The 15,309-nt window shown below is 42.7% G+C and overlaps 1 protein-coding gene across 3 annotated transcripts in view; it reads left to right on the forward strand.

Annotated features, from left to right (window-relative positions):
* The window catches only part of cnksr2a (connector enhancer of kinase suppressor of Ras 2a), a 90,696-nt gene that overhangs the window by 37,662 nt on the left and 37,725 nt on the right, over positions 1 to 15,309 (forward strand). For all 3 annotated transcript variants that reach the window (XM_070553390.1, XM_054751031.2, XM_015955489.3), the window contains exons 4-13: positions 2,024 to 2,111; positions 2,563 to 2,604; positions 7,283 to 7,402; positions 8,291 to 8,350; positions 8,592 to 8,660; positions 10,898 to 11,044; positions 11,514 to 11,626; positions 11,703 to 11,857; positions 12,142 to 12,231; positions 13,082 to 13,296. In XM_070553390.1, the coding sequence (XP_070409491.1) occupies positions 2,024 to 2,111; positions 2,563 to 2,604; positions 7,283 to 7,402; positions 8,291 to 8,350; positions 8,592 to 8,660; positions 10,898 to 11,044; positions 11,514 to 11,626; positions 11,703 to 11,857; positions 12,142 to 12,231; positions 13,082 to 13,296 (1,099 nt within the window). The remainder of the gene's footprint in view (positions 1 to 2,023; positions 2,112 to 2,562; positions 2,605 to 7,282; positions 7,403 to 8,290; positions 8,351 to 8,591; positions 8,661 to 10,897; positions 11,045 to 11,513; positions 11,627 to 11,702; positions 11,858 to 12,141; positions 12,232 to 13,081; positions 13,297 to 15,309) is intronic.

A 15,309-nucleotide genomic window follows, 5' to 3' on the forward strand; every position in this document is an offset into this window, starting at 1 on the left:
AAAAGAAGTTCTTTTTAGGACGATTATTGATATTTATTCATGCTCGAAATGTTTTAGACTAAGATTTTATGTAGAAAACAATTAATTTAAATTTAGTCAACTTGTTTGAAAATCGGTAATAAAGATTTTTTAAAAAGTAGCACAAACAGCACGATGACGCAATACTCCCTATCCCAATTTGGCACACTTGTGTGCTACGCACTCGAAGCCTTACTGCGCAGCTCCTCTCAGTGCACTTCACAAAAGGTCGCAGGGCTCAGTTCCAGTACGGGGATTGGGACAAAACCAAAATCGTTCAGTTCCGGTCCGGTCACTCTTCCCCTGAACTTGTACAAACAGAGGGAGGTGTAGAGAGGAACAAGCAGCCCTCACACACCACAAAAGCAAAATAAACTGAAATCTTAAAAAAAAAAAAAAAAAAAAAAAAAAAAAAAAAAGTAGATATAAAGTAAAAATATAAATATTTGGAGTCAAATCAAAATATAAGAAGAAAAATCTCAACATTTAGAATCAAACTCAAATGAAATTATTTAGTCAAATCTTACAATAATTAATTTGAAATGTTTGGATTTAAATATTTTGAATCTAGTTTCAATATACATGAAAAAAATATAAATGTCTAATTAAGTACAAATAGGATTTTTTAAAATTAAGTTAACCTGAAAATTCAGATTGCTTTTAAGTTAATTTACGTCACCAAAATAAAAGCACGGTGAAGATATTCCCTAACCCTCTTCAATACGTCGGAGTCTGTTCGAGGCCGAGTTTGTATCACTTTAAACATTTTTCACAAACATATTTCATCCATGAGGAAGTCAAACAGGAACATTAATAAATGATACTGATAGATCATCACCATCTAAAGGTCTCTGAGATGTTCGGTAGGAGCTTGCTTCACCTTCATTGTTCCTGTCTAAAAGCATCAATAATGTATGCAGGAGTATTAAAAGCTTTACAACTGACTCCATCTGTGTTTTCTCAGTACTAATAAGTTTCTGTGTCATTAGTGAGAGATAATAAGCATCTAGAGTATCTGACTTTAAATAGTTGTCATACTTTTTTGGAGGATCTTTCATGAATATGCAAACAAAGAGTCGGAGTACCCGGCCCGGAGGGTTACCGGGGTCCCACCCTGGAGCCAGGCCTGGGGTTGGGGTCCGTGAGCGAGCGCCTGGTGGCCGGGCTTGCGCCCTTGGGGTCCGGCCGGGCCCAGCCCGAACCGGATACATGGGCTCATCCAACTGTGGACCCACCACCCGCAGGAGGAACATGAAGGGTCTGGTGCAATGTGGACCGGGTGGCAGACCGAGGCGGGAACCTTGGCGGTCCGATCTCCAGACAAAGAACCCACACGTTGGAGAGGTTACATCTCCAATCTGGTCCGGGAACGCCTTGGAGTCCTGTCGGAGGAGCTGGTGGAGAAGGCCGGGGAGAGGACGGTCTGGAGCTCCCTAGTTGGGATGCTGCCCCCATGACCCGGACCCGGATAAGCGGAGGAAGACGACGACGACTTTTTTGGTCTGAAGTGGCAGAAAACAAACCCAGAAGGCCAAGTTTTAACCCCTGAATCTGGCTTCATGATCAGCCGGCTTTAGCGTGTCCTCTATATGTAAACAAATAGGAAAGCACCAACTATGTTTATGCATTTATTTAGGAAAGAAGTTATTTAAAGAAGTAGGCTTCAGTTACAGATAAATGATCTAATTTCAGATTTTTCAGCTAAGAAATGATTTCTCTCACAGATCAGCAAAGTCCTCCAACATTTTTAGCTATCTCCAATTGTTGATCTGTATGGCACGCTTCTTCATAATCAAGGGGGTAATCATCATTTATTTATTTAGTCCTTTTATATTTTTTGTTTAAAAATGATCTTGCTTCAAAAAGGAAATAAATTACACGTTCCTTTGAATTTCCGACACCTCGCCGTCCCTGCCCTGTTAAGATGCTCCTGTCCATCTCTGCTCGTCTCCTAATGCAGCAGGAACACGAAGAGACACTCTGCTGTGTTATCTCTCCCTCCCAGGTCTCCCTTTGCTGCAGTGGCAGACTACTCAGTTACCCGAAATAATGTCATTCAGCTCTGCCTGGAGCTCACCACCATTGTACAGCAGGTGTGTGGAAGCGCTTGTGTGCGTGTTTTGAAGCTTTTATTCTCCTCCGCTTGAAGTGTGAGGTTGAGAGGAGCTGCCGTGGGATGACATATCCCCCTATGAGCGTTCTGTGTGTGTGTGTGTGCATGTGTGTGTGTGAGCATGCATGCGTGGGTGTGATGTAGCAGACCCTGCATCCTTCAGCAAGCCTTATTTCTTTGCTATTTGTGTACTCTACGGTTGTCTTTTACGTGACTGATGTGTGTATAAATAAGAGCTGAATGCATGTTTGTCTCTGTGTGTGTGTGTGTGTGTGTGTGTGTGTGTGTGTTTTCTTCATCTGTGTACAGTATGCAGGTGGTTCAGGTTCAGTAATGCGAGGCCCAGACAGAGATTCTGTAGCGTGAGATGGTGAGTGTGTGCATGACAGGATGTTCTGCTGGTGCTACAATAAATGCGTCTCTCCCCTCAGGACTGTACGGTGTTTGAGACGGAGAACAAAATCCTTCATGTGGTAAGTTCCTGTTCCTCAGCCAGATGTCGCTTGTTTGTCTCAACTCCCTCATTCTCGCTGAAAAGATACTCCACAAAAAGCCAGAAACAATTCCAAAAGCTGTTTTTAAACCCCCCAAAAGATGGAGATTAGCAGCACCGGTGTTCGTAGGTTCATTTGGAGCTACAGGTGGTGTTTAGCATGCCAGAGATGAAAGTGTTCATCTCTCTTCAAAGGTGTGTTTTCTTTGTGGAAATACTGCATTGTTGTCAGCAAAAGTAAAGAAAGAGCTACGCCAAAAGACTAAACTTCAACATTTTGATTTGTAACTGGAAAAATAAGATCCCAGGCACACATGGATGATGATAGATAATTTTTCATTTATCCCATATTACCTTAAAGGACGACACACAGAGAGAGAGTAGATTATTCGTAATGTCCATGAATCGTCATGCGAGAGCTGGGCGCAGAAACCCCTCCATGGAGCTAACCAGACCCCCTCTGCTCCTGGGGAAAGCCATCAGCTCACCAGCTCTGCATGCCCGCATTCTCCACCAAAATGTTAGGTACTTAAATGTGGGGTAATATTTAATCTCCATAACCCTGAAACCTGAGATTAACACACATGACAACAAGGGAGACATTTTACCTTGAGTCCCCAAAATAAAGGAGAGTTAACGCAGGGAAAAGCCTCCTCCGAGACTTTTCCCACGTCACTCCCATGTGTTCTCAGTTCGTCAGGGGCTTTATTCAAAGGATGGAGGAGAAGGCGGGGCCTTCTCAGGTTACAGAGGTATAGAGGTTTCTTTGGAAATCCACAATCAACATCCTTGACTGCAAACGAGCTTCTCTGCTCAACCTTTCATGAACAGCCACAGTTGGCAAACAGAGATTCATGAAGTGTTAATAACACAAAATGGACATCTTTTAGGCCTCAAAAAGGTACAATTATAAAAATACCCAACAGATGAGATGAACCTTCTCCATAGGGTGGCTGTATTCAGCAGTAGAGACCAGGAGGGAATGCTCAGGTGGTTCCTGGTCACTTTTCTTTGGGAACGCCTGAGACTGTCCCAAGAGGAGTTGGAGAGAATCACTGGGGAGAGGGAAGTCTGGGTTTCCCTCCCAAATTTGCTACAATGTTGCCAAATCACCCCATCAAAGGATTAATTTATTACAGCAAAGAAACAGATGAGTGAGTTTGGTGTGCCGGAACTTGACTCGCCTGAGTTCTGACCTGACCCTGATAGAACCTCTGTGGGGTGAATTACAGGGACCACTATCCAGCATCCAACATCTCTGTCTAGAAGTAGGATCAAAAATTCCCATAAACACACTCCCAAACCTTGTCGGGATCCTTCCTAGATGAGTTGAAACTGCAAAAGGCAGAGTAACTTTAGGTTAAACTCTGCAAATTAGAAATGGGATGTCTGTTCACGAGTGCATAAACACTTATGTTTGGCATATAGTGTAGCTTTGTGAGCCTTTTTGTAAGAGTGGCAGAAATGTTGATGGATCAAAGTGACTAAAGCCCTTTTCAGATAGACATTCTGGAACATTTGTGGACAATTCAATCCGGTTTTTAACCGGAACGGTGTTTTCAGACACACCACTTTTGTACCGGAACTTGTCCTTTCGGCTGCGTTCACACAGCAGGGAAAAGTTCCAGATGTCTGACGGCGGCGGGGGGTGGGGGTGGGTGGGGGGGTGGGGGTGGGTGGGAGAATCGGACCCATGTTAAGAAGAAAAAGAAGAAGAAAATATCATTTCTATAGCGCCTCTCAAGATAAAAATCACGAGGCGCATAAGCATAATTCTGCGCACACGAAGACGCATAAGAGACCTGGATGATGAAGCTCAATGGTTAAAGGAATCACTGAAGCGGTGTGAAGCGCTCCATCGCGTGTCTAGGCTGTACCGTAGGAGGCGAGCTGCCGTGGTTCGCCGCATGACACAGCAGTGGGCTATCAAAATGCGCACAGCGTCCCCTGGTCTCCTCCTCCTCCCCCTTGTCCGGAACTCTACCTCACCAGTCTGAAGCAGCCACCCTGTCCGTAACAAGTCCGGACCTGTTACTAGGGGCTTCGTCCGGTTAAATTCCGGAACACGTTATCCGGATGTTTGTATTCAGACACAACGGTCTTACAGACAGAGTCCGCAACATTTCCGTTTTTCATGGCCTGTCTGAAGGGGGCTTTAGTTCAACCGGTAATGAGTTTACAAAACCTAAACTAAGAAAAAATCTCAGAACATGTAAGCAGACCCGGCTACTTCAGTCTCCTGGACGAGGGCTGGGGTAGTGCAAACTTTGGCATGCTACAATGTGGCTGAGATTTTAAAGCAGCTCATGCCTAGGGCTAGGCTATAGTCACCACCATGCCATCAGAATGTAGATGCAATCAGGTTTCCCTTTTTCCACCAAGCTGGTTCCAGTTCCAGTTCACTGCCAGAACCTGAGCTAGCAGCAGCAGATGCTGAAGCGTCCGTTTCTTAGTTTGGTGCCTAACCTAGCGTCAAGTCTTGGTTGGGCCAGATGTGCTGCTAGCTAAGAACTGCCTTCTACCCTGCCCGCATGGTGATGCAACTAATGTGTCAGGGCACCAAAAACATGATGTACACATCTTTGCAAATTCAGGAAGGAATGGAAGCATGAAAGTAACCGTGCTCTGTAAGGTCATGACGAGCTGTTAAAATCTCTGTTTACACGCTTCCAGTTTTCTTGTCCCCATGTGATACAGTTTTGTAGGGACGATTTTGATGTCACAGAGACAACTAGGTCCCACATCAGTCAACAAATGACCGGTTCTTTGGAAGAAACTGCTAGAAGCCAACTATGCACGGGTTCCGGCACCAGCTCTGAACTATCACCGATCCTTATTGGATGGAAAAGGTGCAACTGTGGGCTTGCGTAGGATAGCTGAAGGATCTGTCTCCCAAAATATAGCAGTGGCTCACTACCCCTCAAATGAATCACAATCCCAACTTTGGGAACCGTTGCCCCAATATTTTGTAAAGACTACATTTAACTCATTCGCTGCCAGCCGTTTCCTGATCGGTAAAGCGCTTCGCTGCCAGCGTTTCTCACCGTTTTTACTGTTTTTTTAAGAGTCACAGAACGTTGCGCGCTAGCATGATGTCGACGCCAAAACAACCAAAACAAAGAGGAGACTCACCTCTTACATCAGGAAGAAGCCGCGTGTTTCGAGCGTTATCCGTTCTTTCATAATTTGTTGTCGAATTGTGATTGACAGACACTTTTACGGATCGCGCCTCACTTTTTTTTTACAGGAATGGCCCAAAACGATCTCCTAACACATGGATATTCTGCTTCCTGATCATGCGACGTGTGACGTATGCGGATGAAGACCATCTTCGGAGATGAGATGTTTGTTCTCTCAGTCAGCACAGGGGCTCGTTCAGACGCCCAAACAGTAAAACAATGCAAATGACGACTTTAATCGTCATCGGCAGTGAACGGTTGGATCTAAAATGACAACATAAGTCATCAATGGCAGTGAATGAGTTAAAAGGGGAGCATGGGGAGCATCAGTAGAAAGGGGAGCATGCGTATCTGTCTCGTTTTCAAGTCTGAAACAACAAAAGTTGATACAAGTGCATTTGTTGCATTTAAAACGATAAAATTGCATCTAAAGAAGTCGTTGGCTTCTTCTATTCCTGATAAAGCATCACTTATATGTAGATGAGTTTTTTTAAATGCAAGCTGACGTTTCATTAACCTTTTTCACAGCTGACATTTTGATTTGCCAATCTCTAATTAATGGAACACAGCAGTCTTTAACGTCGTTAGTTCCACACTGCCTTCCCATGTTGTGACTAATTGACATTTCGGTGAGGAGGACCTATGAGTCGATTCATCAGGGTCAAATTAAGAAACTGGAGCTTCTTGAAGCCCAAAGGCTGGAGACCGAGATGTTGAGATGTATTCAGAGAAATGACAACATTACCTACAATATGGACAGAACAGGTTAGGAAATGATCAACAAACTCGCTTGCAGGACAAATCTTTTATAGTCTGCTGGGAATTTACTGTCGACTTGGCAGAAAACTTCCCAAAGAAAGTTTTAAATCCAAAAATGGAGTCAGCAGTTTTTATTCGAACCTTTCTCTCCCAGGGAAATGATGCCTAAAACTGTCGCCTGCAGTTGAATGCGGTTTTGTTGTCTCTGCCAAGAGAAAAAAAAATACTGCTCTTTTATCAGAAAGTCATTTTCAGCACAGCAATGAGAAAAAATTAGGTTCACCTCCATCATTTCTGGGGTTGATGCGGTTATTTTTCAGATATCTGGAAAAATGAAACTCTTGGATGTTGCAGCTTTTTTATATACAGCAAAAACCGTCAGATGTACCAGATTTACGGAACAGGGCCCATATTTTTGAGGTTAATTGATGTGCTGCAGGAACGCAGAGAGAAGGGAATTGTGGACTTGTGGAGTAAACTCATTTGCATGCAGGCACAGGGAATAATACTCTATAATTTGACTTCTAATGAAAGAAAAAAAGTTTACAAGGAAACTACTTTTTTCTCTTGATAAAGCCAAAAAGAAAAGCAGTCAGTCGCTTTGTGGTGAAGAGATTTCTCTTTACGGTTTAATTTTGACAAACACGAAGCTCAAATGGTTCCCTGATAATCAATAAAACCCCCGTTTAACCCCCCGTCTTTGTTATCATCTCTCTGTAGTGCAAGACTCTGTCGGAGGTGTGCGAGCACATTGTGTGCGTGTCGTCGGACCCGCTGGTTTCCCAGTCGGCCCACCTTGAGCTGGTTCACCTCACCAACATCAAAACCTCAGAAGGCCTGGTAATGCTCTCAGCTGCTGCCTGTTTGGTCGTGTTACCTGTAATCTGAGATCTGTAATCTCATTCTGACTTATTCCTCTTTCCACACAAAGATACCTGCATTGATAAGATGGGGTTTTGCACTTTTTATCAGCAAATTGAAACAAATTAAAGGTATATTCCACTTTTTCTTATTTTCTTGAGCCAGTATGTACTAAAATGACCCTTTACCGGGTTAATGACATGTCACTCAGACCCCACCGCCACCTGTGGCTAGAATACCACACTTGCAACTTCAGAGTGGGTTTAGATTGTGATTACAGCTGATTTATTTGATTTAGTGATGAACCAATCCTGTAGACACTAATGAAGGCTGAGGAGACCTTTCAACTGTTAGATTAAGGTGTTAAAATCAAGAACGCAAAGCGATGAGATAAAATTTAACCCTTTTACTGACGGACACTAGGGGGCGCTAAAAGCAAGCCAAAACTGTCAGTATCTCTTTAATATTCCACAACACAAATATGCAATACCAATAAAAACAACCATTTATCATTTAGTGTGTGTTAAAATCAGTGAATCCAGAAAAGTTGAAGACGTTGAACTCTGATCAAACCAACTTTGACAGCCCTCGGACCAGAAGGAGCGAATCTAACATCGGATCGGACAAAAGTTCAGCTGCTTGAATGTTTTCTTTTGATCTGACTGCAGCAAAGAAACCAGAACTGAAGAAGAAGAAAAGAAGTGACTGGACTTCAGATCAGAGCAAATCCTAACTTTAGTTTGATGTTTGTTAGGCGTGGAGATGATTGCGTTTGAGCTGTGATGTTGAGTAGCGACTTATTCTTTAGCAAAAATCATAAGATCTTCAAGAAAGTTGATTCCATCTGGTTTTGCGTTTGTTCATCAGGGGATGTACATCAAATCGACCTACGATGGTCTTCATGTGATCACAGGAACTACTGAGGGGGTGAGAGATGCTTTTCACTTTTACCAAAAACATGTTATTTTATTTCAGCCAACCTGTCAGCTTACCTTTTCACAACATCCTCTCAGACTCCATTTGGATGACTGTGCACGGCTCCTTGTTATGTCATTGGTTTTTTAAGGACAGTTTGTTGTGAAAATTCTCAAAAATGTGTCGGATGAGGATCAATGAGCTCAAATGGATTCATAATCCTCTACCTGCCTCTTGATTCTTGTGTTCTCAGTCTCCGGCCGACCGCTGTAAGAAAATCCACGCAGGAGATGAAGTCATTCAGGTTAATCACCAAACTGTGGTGGGTTTAATCTTACGTCTGTGCTCCTGCATGCTCTAAATAAATAAATAAATGTGTTTTTATTTAAAAATTTATTGATACATTTTTGGTCACTCTGTTGGATTTTTAAGATAGGATCTTTTCTCTAAATCTAGTATAAAATTGCTTTTTCTAAGAATACAGTTCCGGTGCCTTTTTCATTTAGAATATTTAAAGAGCAAGTCGCACCCTGCCAGAGTCTTACTCCACTCCCACTTCCTGTTAGAAAAATGCAACAAATGCTGTTGCCTGGCAGACCGAGAGGGCAGAGTTGCTAACAAATACACACACACAGGCCCACAACAACACTGTGACATCAAAATGTACCAGCTAACATCATGGTGTACCTGTTAGCCAATAACAATGACAGATTTAAAGTCAAATGCAGTGCAGAGTTTTTACCTGAAGAGGGCGGAACACTGACAGTTTTAGGCAGAATATTTGATTTTAAACTAAGATGCACTAAAGTGCCAATTTATCGACTGCACATGTCTACAGCATGATTAGACACTCATTTATGTAGTTTGTCAGCAAAAAAAAACTAGATTTGGGGGTGACTTGCTCTTTAAAGGTTGTCTGAGAAATGTATAATACTTATTATTTTAGAAATATAATTGGTCACTCTGAGTTTCACATGCAGGCTGAATATGAATGTAGTCTTCTACCCCTATTTCCTGCATTAGCCTCAGATAGAAAACTGTTGAGGAAAAGCTCAGGTCAGAAAAGGCTACGCAGTAAATTAGCAGTCATGGACTCGCACTATAACAGGGTTTGTTGACCCAGGAGATAGGAGAGCACGTCTCAGCTAGTAGAAGTTAGCCATTAGCATTACCAACTTCACACCAAAGTGGAACACGCCTGGATTTGTGGAGATAAAAAATCAACATTGCATGTTTTTATCCAAGAAAGAATAGAGAATGGAGGCAGTGGAAGAGTAATTTTGCTGTTAGCGAATCTGAGGCGAGATGCCCTCGTGTCATGACTATAAATGAGTAAGACTTCAAACCCGGCCGTTTTCTGTCCCCCACTCCTTGAAACAGGAGCGCCAGAGCTGTTTTCCAGTTAAAATGACTCAAAGGTATTCATTCATACTAAATACTACAGAACACTTTTGAAATATGAGTGTATGCTGTTGGATTTATTAAATACTCATGTGTGTGACCATGTACATGATTCAAACACTTGTAAATGCTGGTTGTAATCCCGGACAAGACCCCAAATAGTGTTGAGAGTGTCCCAAGAGAGAAATTCAATATCTGTGTCACTGTCATGGCTTCTTGGACAGATTTTACAGATAAAGGAAACAACGTATTGGCCAGAATATCTCCAAATGTACTGGTCCAAAATTGAAAGAGTGGTTGTAAGAGTGGTCATTTCTGCTGCTAACAGCGTGTTTTTAGTTGAGGCTTTTCCTCAGAACATTGGATTCATTAGGCTTGACAGGGTTAAATGTGGTGTCACACTGTGGGCTTTCCCAATGGGTCATCCCATCTGAGTCGCTGTTTTTGTCCAAACAAATGCAAATCCAGAAGATGGCAACCACTTTTCTACAGCTGTTCCATATCTCCATATGGTTGCACTAAATCTTGACTTCAAAACAGATTGACTTCAACGTATTTATCAGGTCATCATGTCTTGCTTCTGCCTCTTTGAAATAATTAAGAACTTTCTGTAATTTCTGACAGGTATAATAGAAAAATCTGTTGAATTCAAGTCTGAGTTTCTGGTCTTATGATGTTTAGATCTGCATGAGAACTGACACGTTCTGTTCCATCACAAACAGATTTCAGGTTTGTAATTCTCCCTCCTGGTCTCTATTGCTGTGGCTTGGAGTATCATGGAGTATTATGTCCCTGCAGACATTTTTATGTTTGTTTACAATATGTTTTTGTTCACAAATCCGCTGCAGGCGAGAGGCGTAGGTGTGGCTTTCTGCAAGTAGTGGGTAAAAATGTAAAAAAGATGGGTGATAAGATGCTTTTGTTTTAAAAATGAGGGCAGGTTACATCACATGAAGCTCTATAGATAGAGCTACCACCTCACCACCTACTTGCTTTGCACAGAAGCATCAACAAGCAATCACGACGTGGACAGAATTCAAACTTCAGCATGCTTTCACAAGTGGAGTAAAATTAATATGAATTAATATTTATTGTTGTACTTATTATTTAGAGATGATTCCCCAAATGATCCGGGTTTGTGTCCTCTTTGATCCACAGGTGGGCTGGCAGTTGCGTAACCTGGTGGGTTCTCTGAGGGCCGATAAAGGCGTCGTGTCCCTGACCCTGAAGAAGCGTCCACAGAGCACACTTAGCTCCGCCCCCGCCCTGTTGAAGAACATGCGCTGGAAACCCCTGGCTCTGCAGGTGGGATTGGCTCCACCGTTTATAGACTTTATTAAAGTGTCACGATGGCCCACTTTAATTCCCCACGGCATTCCTCCTCCTCCTGCTCGGCCGCAGCCAAAGCGTGTAATTAGGTCAGGGAGCTGTGGCTCAGCAGGAGTTTGTTTCCCAGTTAAACAGACTCAATGGGAAGGAAAAAAACTGATGGATTTCCACCCACTTCCTCAGAGATCACCTGATTATGAAATTCCTCTCTAGAGTTCTGACTGATTAGAGGAGGAAACGCATTAGAAGTGCATACGCATCACTGTTGTTGGACTTCACGTGGCTATAAATTAACCGTGATTCTTTGAAAACTAACAGCAAATCAAACTTTAAACTTTTTAATTTGGGGCTTTTTTGGTTTTAGTATTGAAACAAACAAAAAAAAACCACAACAATAGTTGATTGTTTCTTTATCTACATTTGTGTGTCTGTGTTTTTTTTACAGCCAACCAGAAGTCCAGGCAGCGGCTCGGCCACACCCTCGGGCACACCCACCAAAAGCTCTGCCCTCCAAGACCTTTTCATCCCCCCTCCACCTGCTGAGCCCTACACACCCAGGTAGCTCTTCCACAGAACTTCACCAACTGTCGGCAGCTTTGATCTGTTCCCTCATCTGCCTCTGGTGTTGCCATAGAGACGAGACGGGAGCTTTGTCGACGGATGAGGCACCTCGTAACCATGGTGGCCTCAGCGCCGCTAAGCGCTCCGAGTCACCCAACTCATTCTTGGATGAAGAGTCTCGCCGGCAAGAAGAGGACGAGCCTGTGTACTGCACCACGCCCACTTACGGTCAGACATCATCAAGTCTTTGTGTGTGTGTGTGTGTGTGTGTGTGTGTGTGTGTGTGTGTGTGTGTGTGTGTGTGTGTGACATTGAGCTTTCTTGGATGCATAAAAAGTATGTGCAGCAACTCAGAATAACATAAGCTTCAAGTTTTCTCAAGAAAATCATTCCAAGTCTGAAGTTTAAATGCTGCCTCGGTGTTTATAACTCATGGATGTAATTCTGGAGTTTCAGGCTCAGCGGGGATATTTGCAAAGCCAATATTGTTTTATTTGAATGTGAACTTGTAGGCAGGCTGAGACCCATCTCCATGCCTGCGGAGTGCAACTGGGTGGGCGACTACGAGGACCCAGCCAAGTTCAACAGAGAAACCCGCAGAGGTGAGAGCAATTATTTCCCCCTTAGATAAAAATGTTCCTATTTCTGTGACGTGATGAATAGATCAGAGCATATGTCTACAGATCAGCATCACGGAGGGGAAGAAGACGGACCTTTGACAGGAGGGCAGAAAAAACAAAAGGCAGTGCTGGAAAAGGAATAGAATAGGAAAGGGAGAAGTAAGGGAAGGGTGAGAGAGGAGGAATGAAAGGCCATTCTCCCTGACCTCCACCTGAATCACTCATACAGTTGCCATGGTGACACTGACAGCAGCTTTCCTCTGTGTCTCACTTTCCTCTGGCCGCTGCTAAGCAACCAGAGGAGGACCAGAGGGTGGAAGCTGCAGACGGGAGGAGGTGGAGAGAACCCGAGTTTAGAGAGAAGTTAGGAAAGTGGATAAGATGCAAACCTGATCACTGTTTAAAAATGTTATTATGTTTTCAGAAGAATGTTTATTTTCATTTCACAAAAACATGTTTTTTGGGGGTTACACCATTGTGAAATGCTTTCTGAACAGCCTCTGTTCATAGAAATATTTTATATATGACAGGACTGATGAGCTAAAGGCTAGTCAAAGCACAGCCAAGGACAAAGTGTAATGTTGGTATCTTAGAACATCTTCATGTTCACACCTCTGTCTGCAGGGCGTCACAACACCTGATTAATAACCCAGAATTCATGCTCTAATTAAAGATTAAAATCTGTAATAGTTTTCATTTCTTCCCTCGCTTGAATAAATTGGAACGATGCAACCTTTAGGGGTTGATTTTTATGTATGTGCTGCTGAAGGCTGCTGTTGCTGGATGTGGGCATTGGAGCTGCAGTTAAAAGCTTTGGTGGTTCGTCTCACAGACGCTTCTCTGATGCGTTATGTGGGATTGTCCGGTGGGGACGAAAGGACCGGCTCTGATGACTACTCCTCCCACACGGCTCGCCCAGGCAAACGCTCCAATGACACGGCTAAGCGTGCCAAGAGGCGGAGCCACCACAGCCAAAGCCCCTCCCACTATCTTTTTCAGACAAACCAGAGGGATTCACCGCCCCGGGACCAAGCCTCTGTTTATCATGTAAGAATATTCCTTTTCTTTTCTGGATGTTTGTCTGTTGTCTTGATGGAGTTCATTGTGTGTCTCCTTTTATCCCTTATTTTTTTACAATTTGCCAAAAGCGTAAATAGTTCCACTTTAAGGTAGCGATCCAGAGTTTTCTCCATTCAAGAACTATGTACGATTTTTTTTAGAAATCTTTAAAAGTGATGGTCTTACCCTGTACTGTGATACAGCGTAGGCTATACATACATGTCTTATTTGTGCTAAGCCCATTTCGTAGAGCCCCTTTATTATATATATATGTATATATATATATATATATATATATATATATATATATAACATAATGAGAATAATAATTGTAAAAATGTGTGTTTTGGCTCAGCTAGAGGTGCGCGTTGACGAATAGGAGGTGTTGCTTCCAGCTGTAATCATGGAAGTAGTGAGAGGGGTTTAAGGTGCAATACATTTTTCCACCTCTAGATGGTGCAATCTAAAACAAATCACAGATTTCTGCTTTTAGGCCAAGTAGATGTGCTCCAACTCGGATGCAGATTCATACAAAACCAACCCATCTTTGCCCTTTTCAACCCAGTCATTAACATTAACATTATGTGCTCAGGCAGGTAAAACGCTCAAACTTAACTGAAACACCTCTGCAGCCCCAAATGGTGAGTATGCATTGGTTTTACAAAAGATAAACAAAAATTGTTCAATTTAGTTAAAAATTGTTAAAACTTAAAGATCTCTTCAGAATCTAGTTGGACTTTAATCATCAGTGGAAAGTGGGTCCAAGCTGCAGAAGGTCCAGAAAACGGAACCACATGGTTCCTAAACCGTGGTCCAAGTTACTCTTGATTTCAATATAAGCTGAGGATTTTCTACTTAGGAGATATTTTATTAGTGCTGATGAGTTTTTATTTTATTAAATGTACTGTAATATAACAGTAATACCAGTTGTCGTTAGCCAGGACTGCACCGCAGTACAGCTGGAAACACGATGAGTCATTAGATTTCCTCACTGAGGCAGCAGTTATTGGTTTTATGGTTGTGCACATTTGCATCCATACAGCATCACATAGTGGCTTCAAACTGCAGTCGGCAGCCTTGTTATGAAAATTCTTCTAATTTCTTTTTCTTTTAATCGAACAGTCAGACCTCTGAGATTTGTGACAGGCGTCGAGCTTTTACCCTTGTCATTAAAGCGCTGCAGTGAGTTGTGATTGTGGCAAACTCTGACTCGTTATTACCCCCTGTCACTTCCATGACATCTGTCTCATTCGGGCGCTTCGACCTTTATCCGTCTTGACAGAGTCTCCTGGAAAATTAAAAGTGTTTGCATGTTTGCATCTAGTGTGCGCTGAGCGTGCACGGTGCAGCAATGGCAGATGGCGTGTCAGTGGGAGTGGGCGGGACCCTGTCAGCTGTCCTGCAGAGCATTTGGCCATAAGTGGCCGAGCTCCAGCCTCTGACATGTGTAGCGTTGTGACATCAGAGCTGGTCTGTTGCCCCATCTGACCTGTCGAGGGTCTGGACTTGAGAGTTAAACACCTTCGATTTCTGTCTTCTCCATTTGGCTCCAAACTGTCTTATTAATAACAATAAGTCTCACAAATCAAAGGTTTTGATTGATAAATAAATAAAAATATCTCCTTAAATCATGTATGGTTAGCTAATGTGGGGTAGAAACCATGTTTCATAGCTTGAGGATTTGCGTGCGTGGATTATTAATGCATGCTGTTTGATTTGTAACAGCTGTAAATATGTACGCAAGCCTGTCAGTGATGACGCATTTAGCAGTGATTCAGCCTCCGAGCCTAGAAAATTATCCAACAAGAGTCATTTGAAGAGATTTTCTAACTCTGCACTCCAGAAGGGAAACTTCTGTAAATTCACAAACAGTAGAAATGTAAACTAATGCACTGTAAAATCTAACAAATTACTTCTTGAATCTTGAAAACTTACCTTGAAAGTGCTTGAAAAGTTGCAACTTTCTTTAGCAAAAGGTGTAAGACCCTTGTTAAAAACATA

This window comes from Nothobranchius furzeri, chromosome 7, assembly GCF_043380555.1.
Source record: "Nothobranchius furzeri strain GRZ-AD chromosome 7, NfurGRZ-RIMD1, whole genome shotgun sequence".
Lineage (NCBI taxonomy): Eukaryota > Metazoa > Chordata > Actinopteri > Cyprinodontiformes > Nothobranchiidae > Nothobranchius > Nothobranchius furzeri.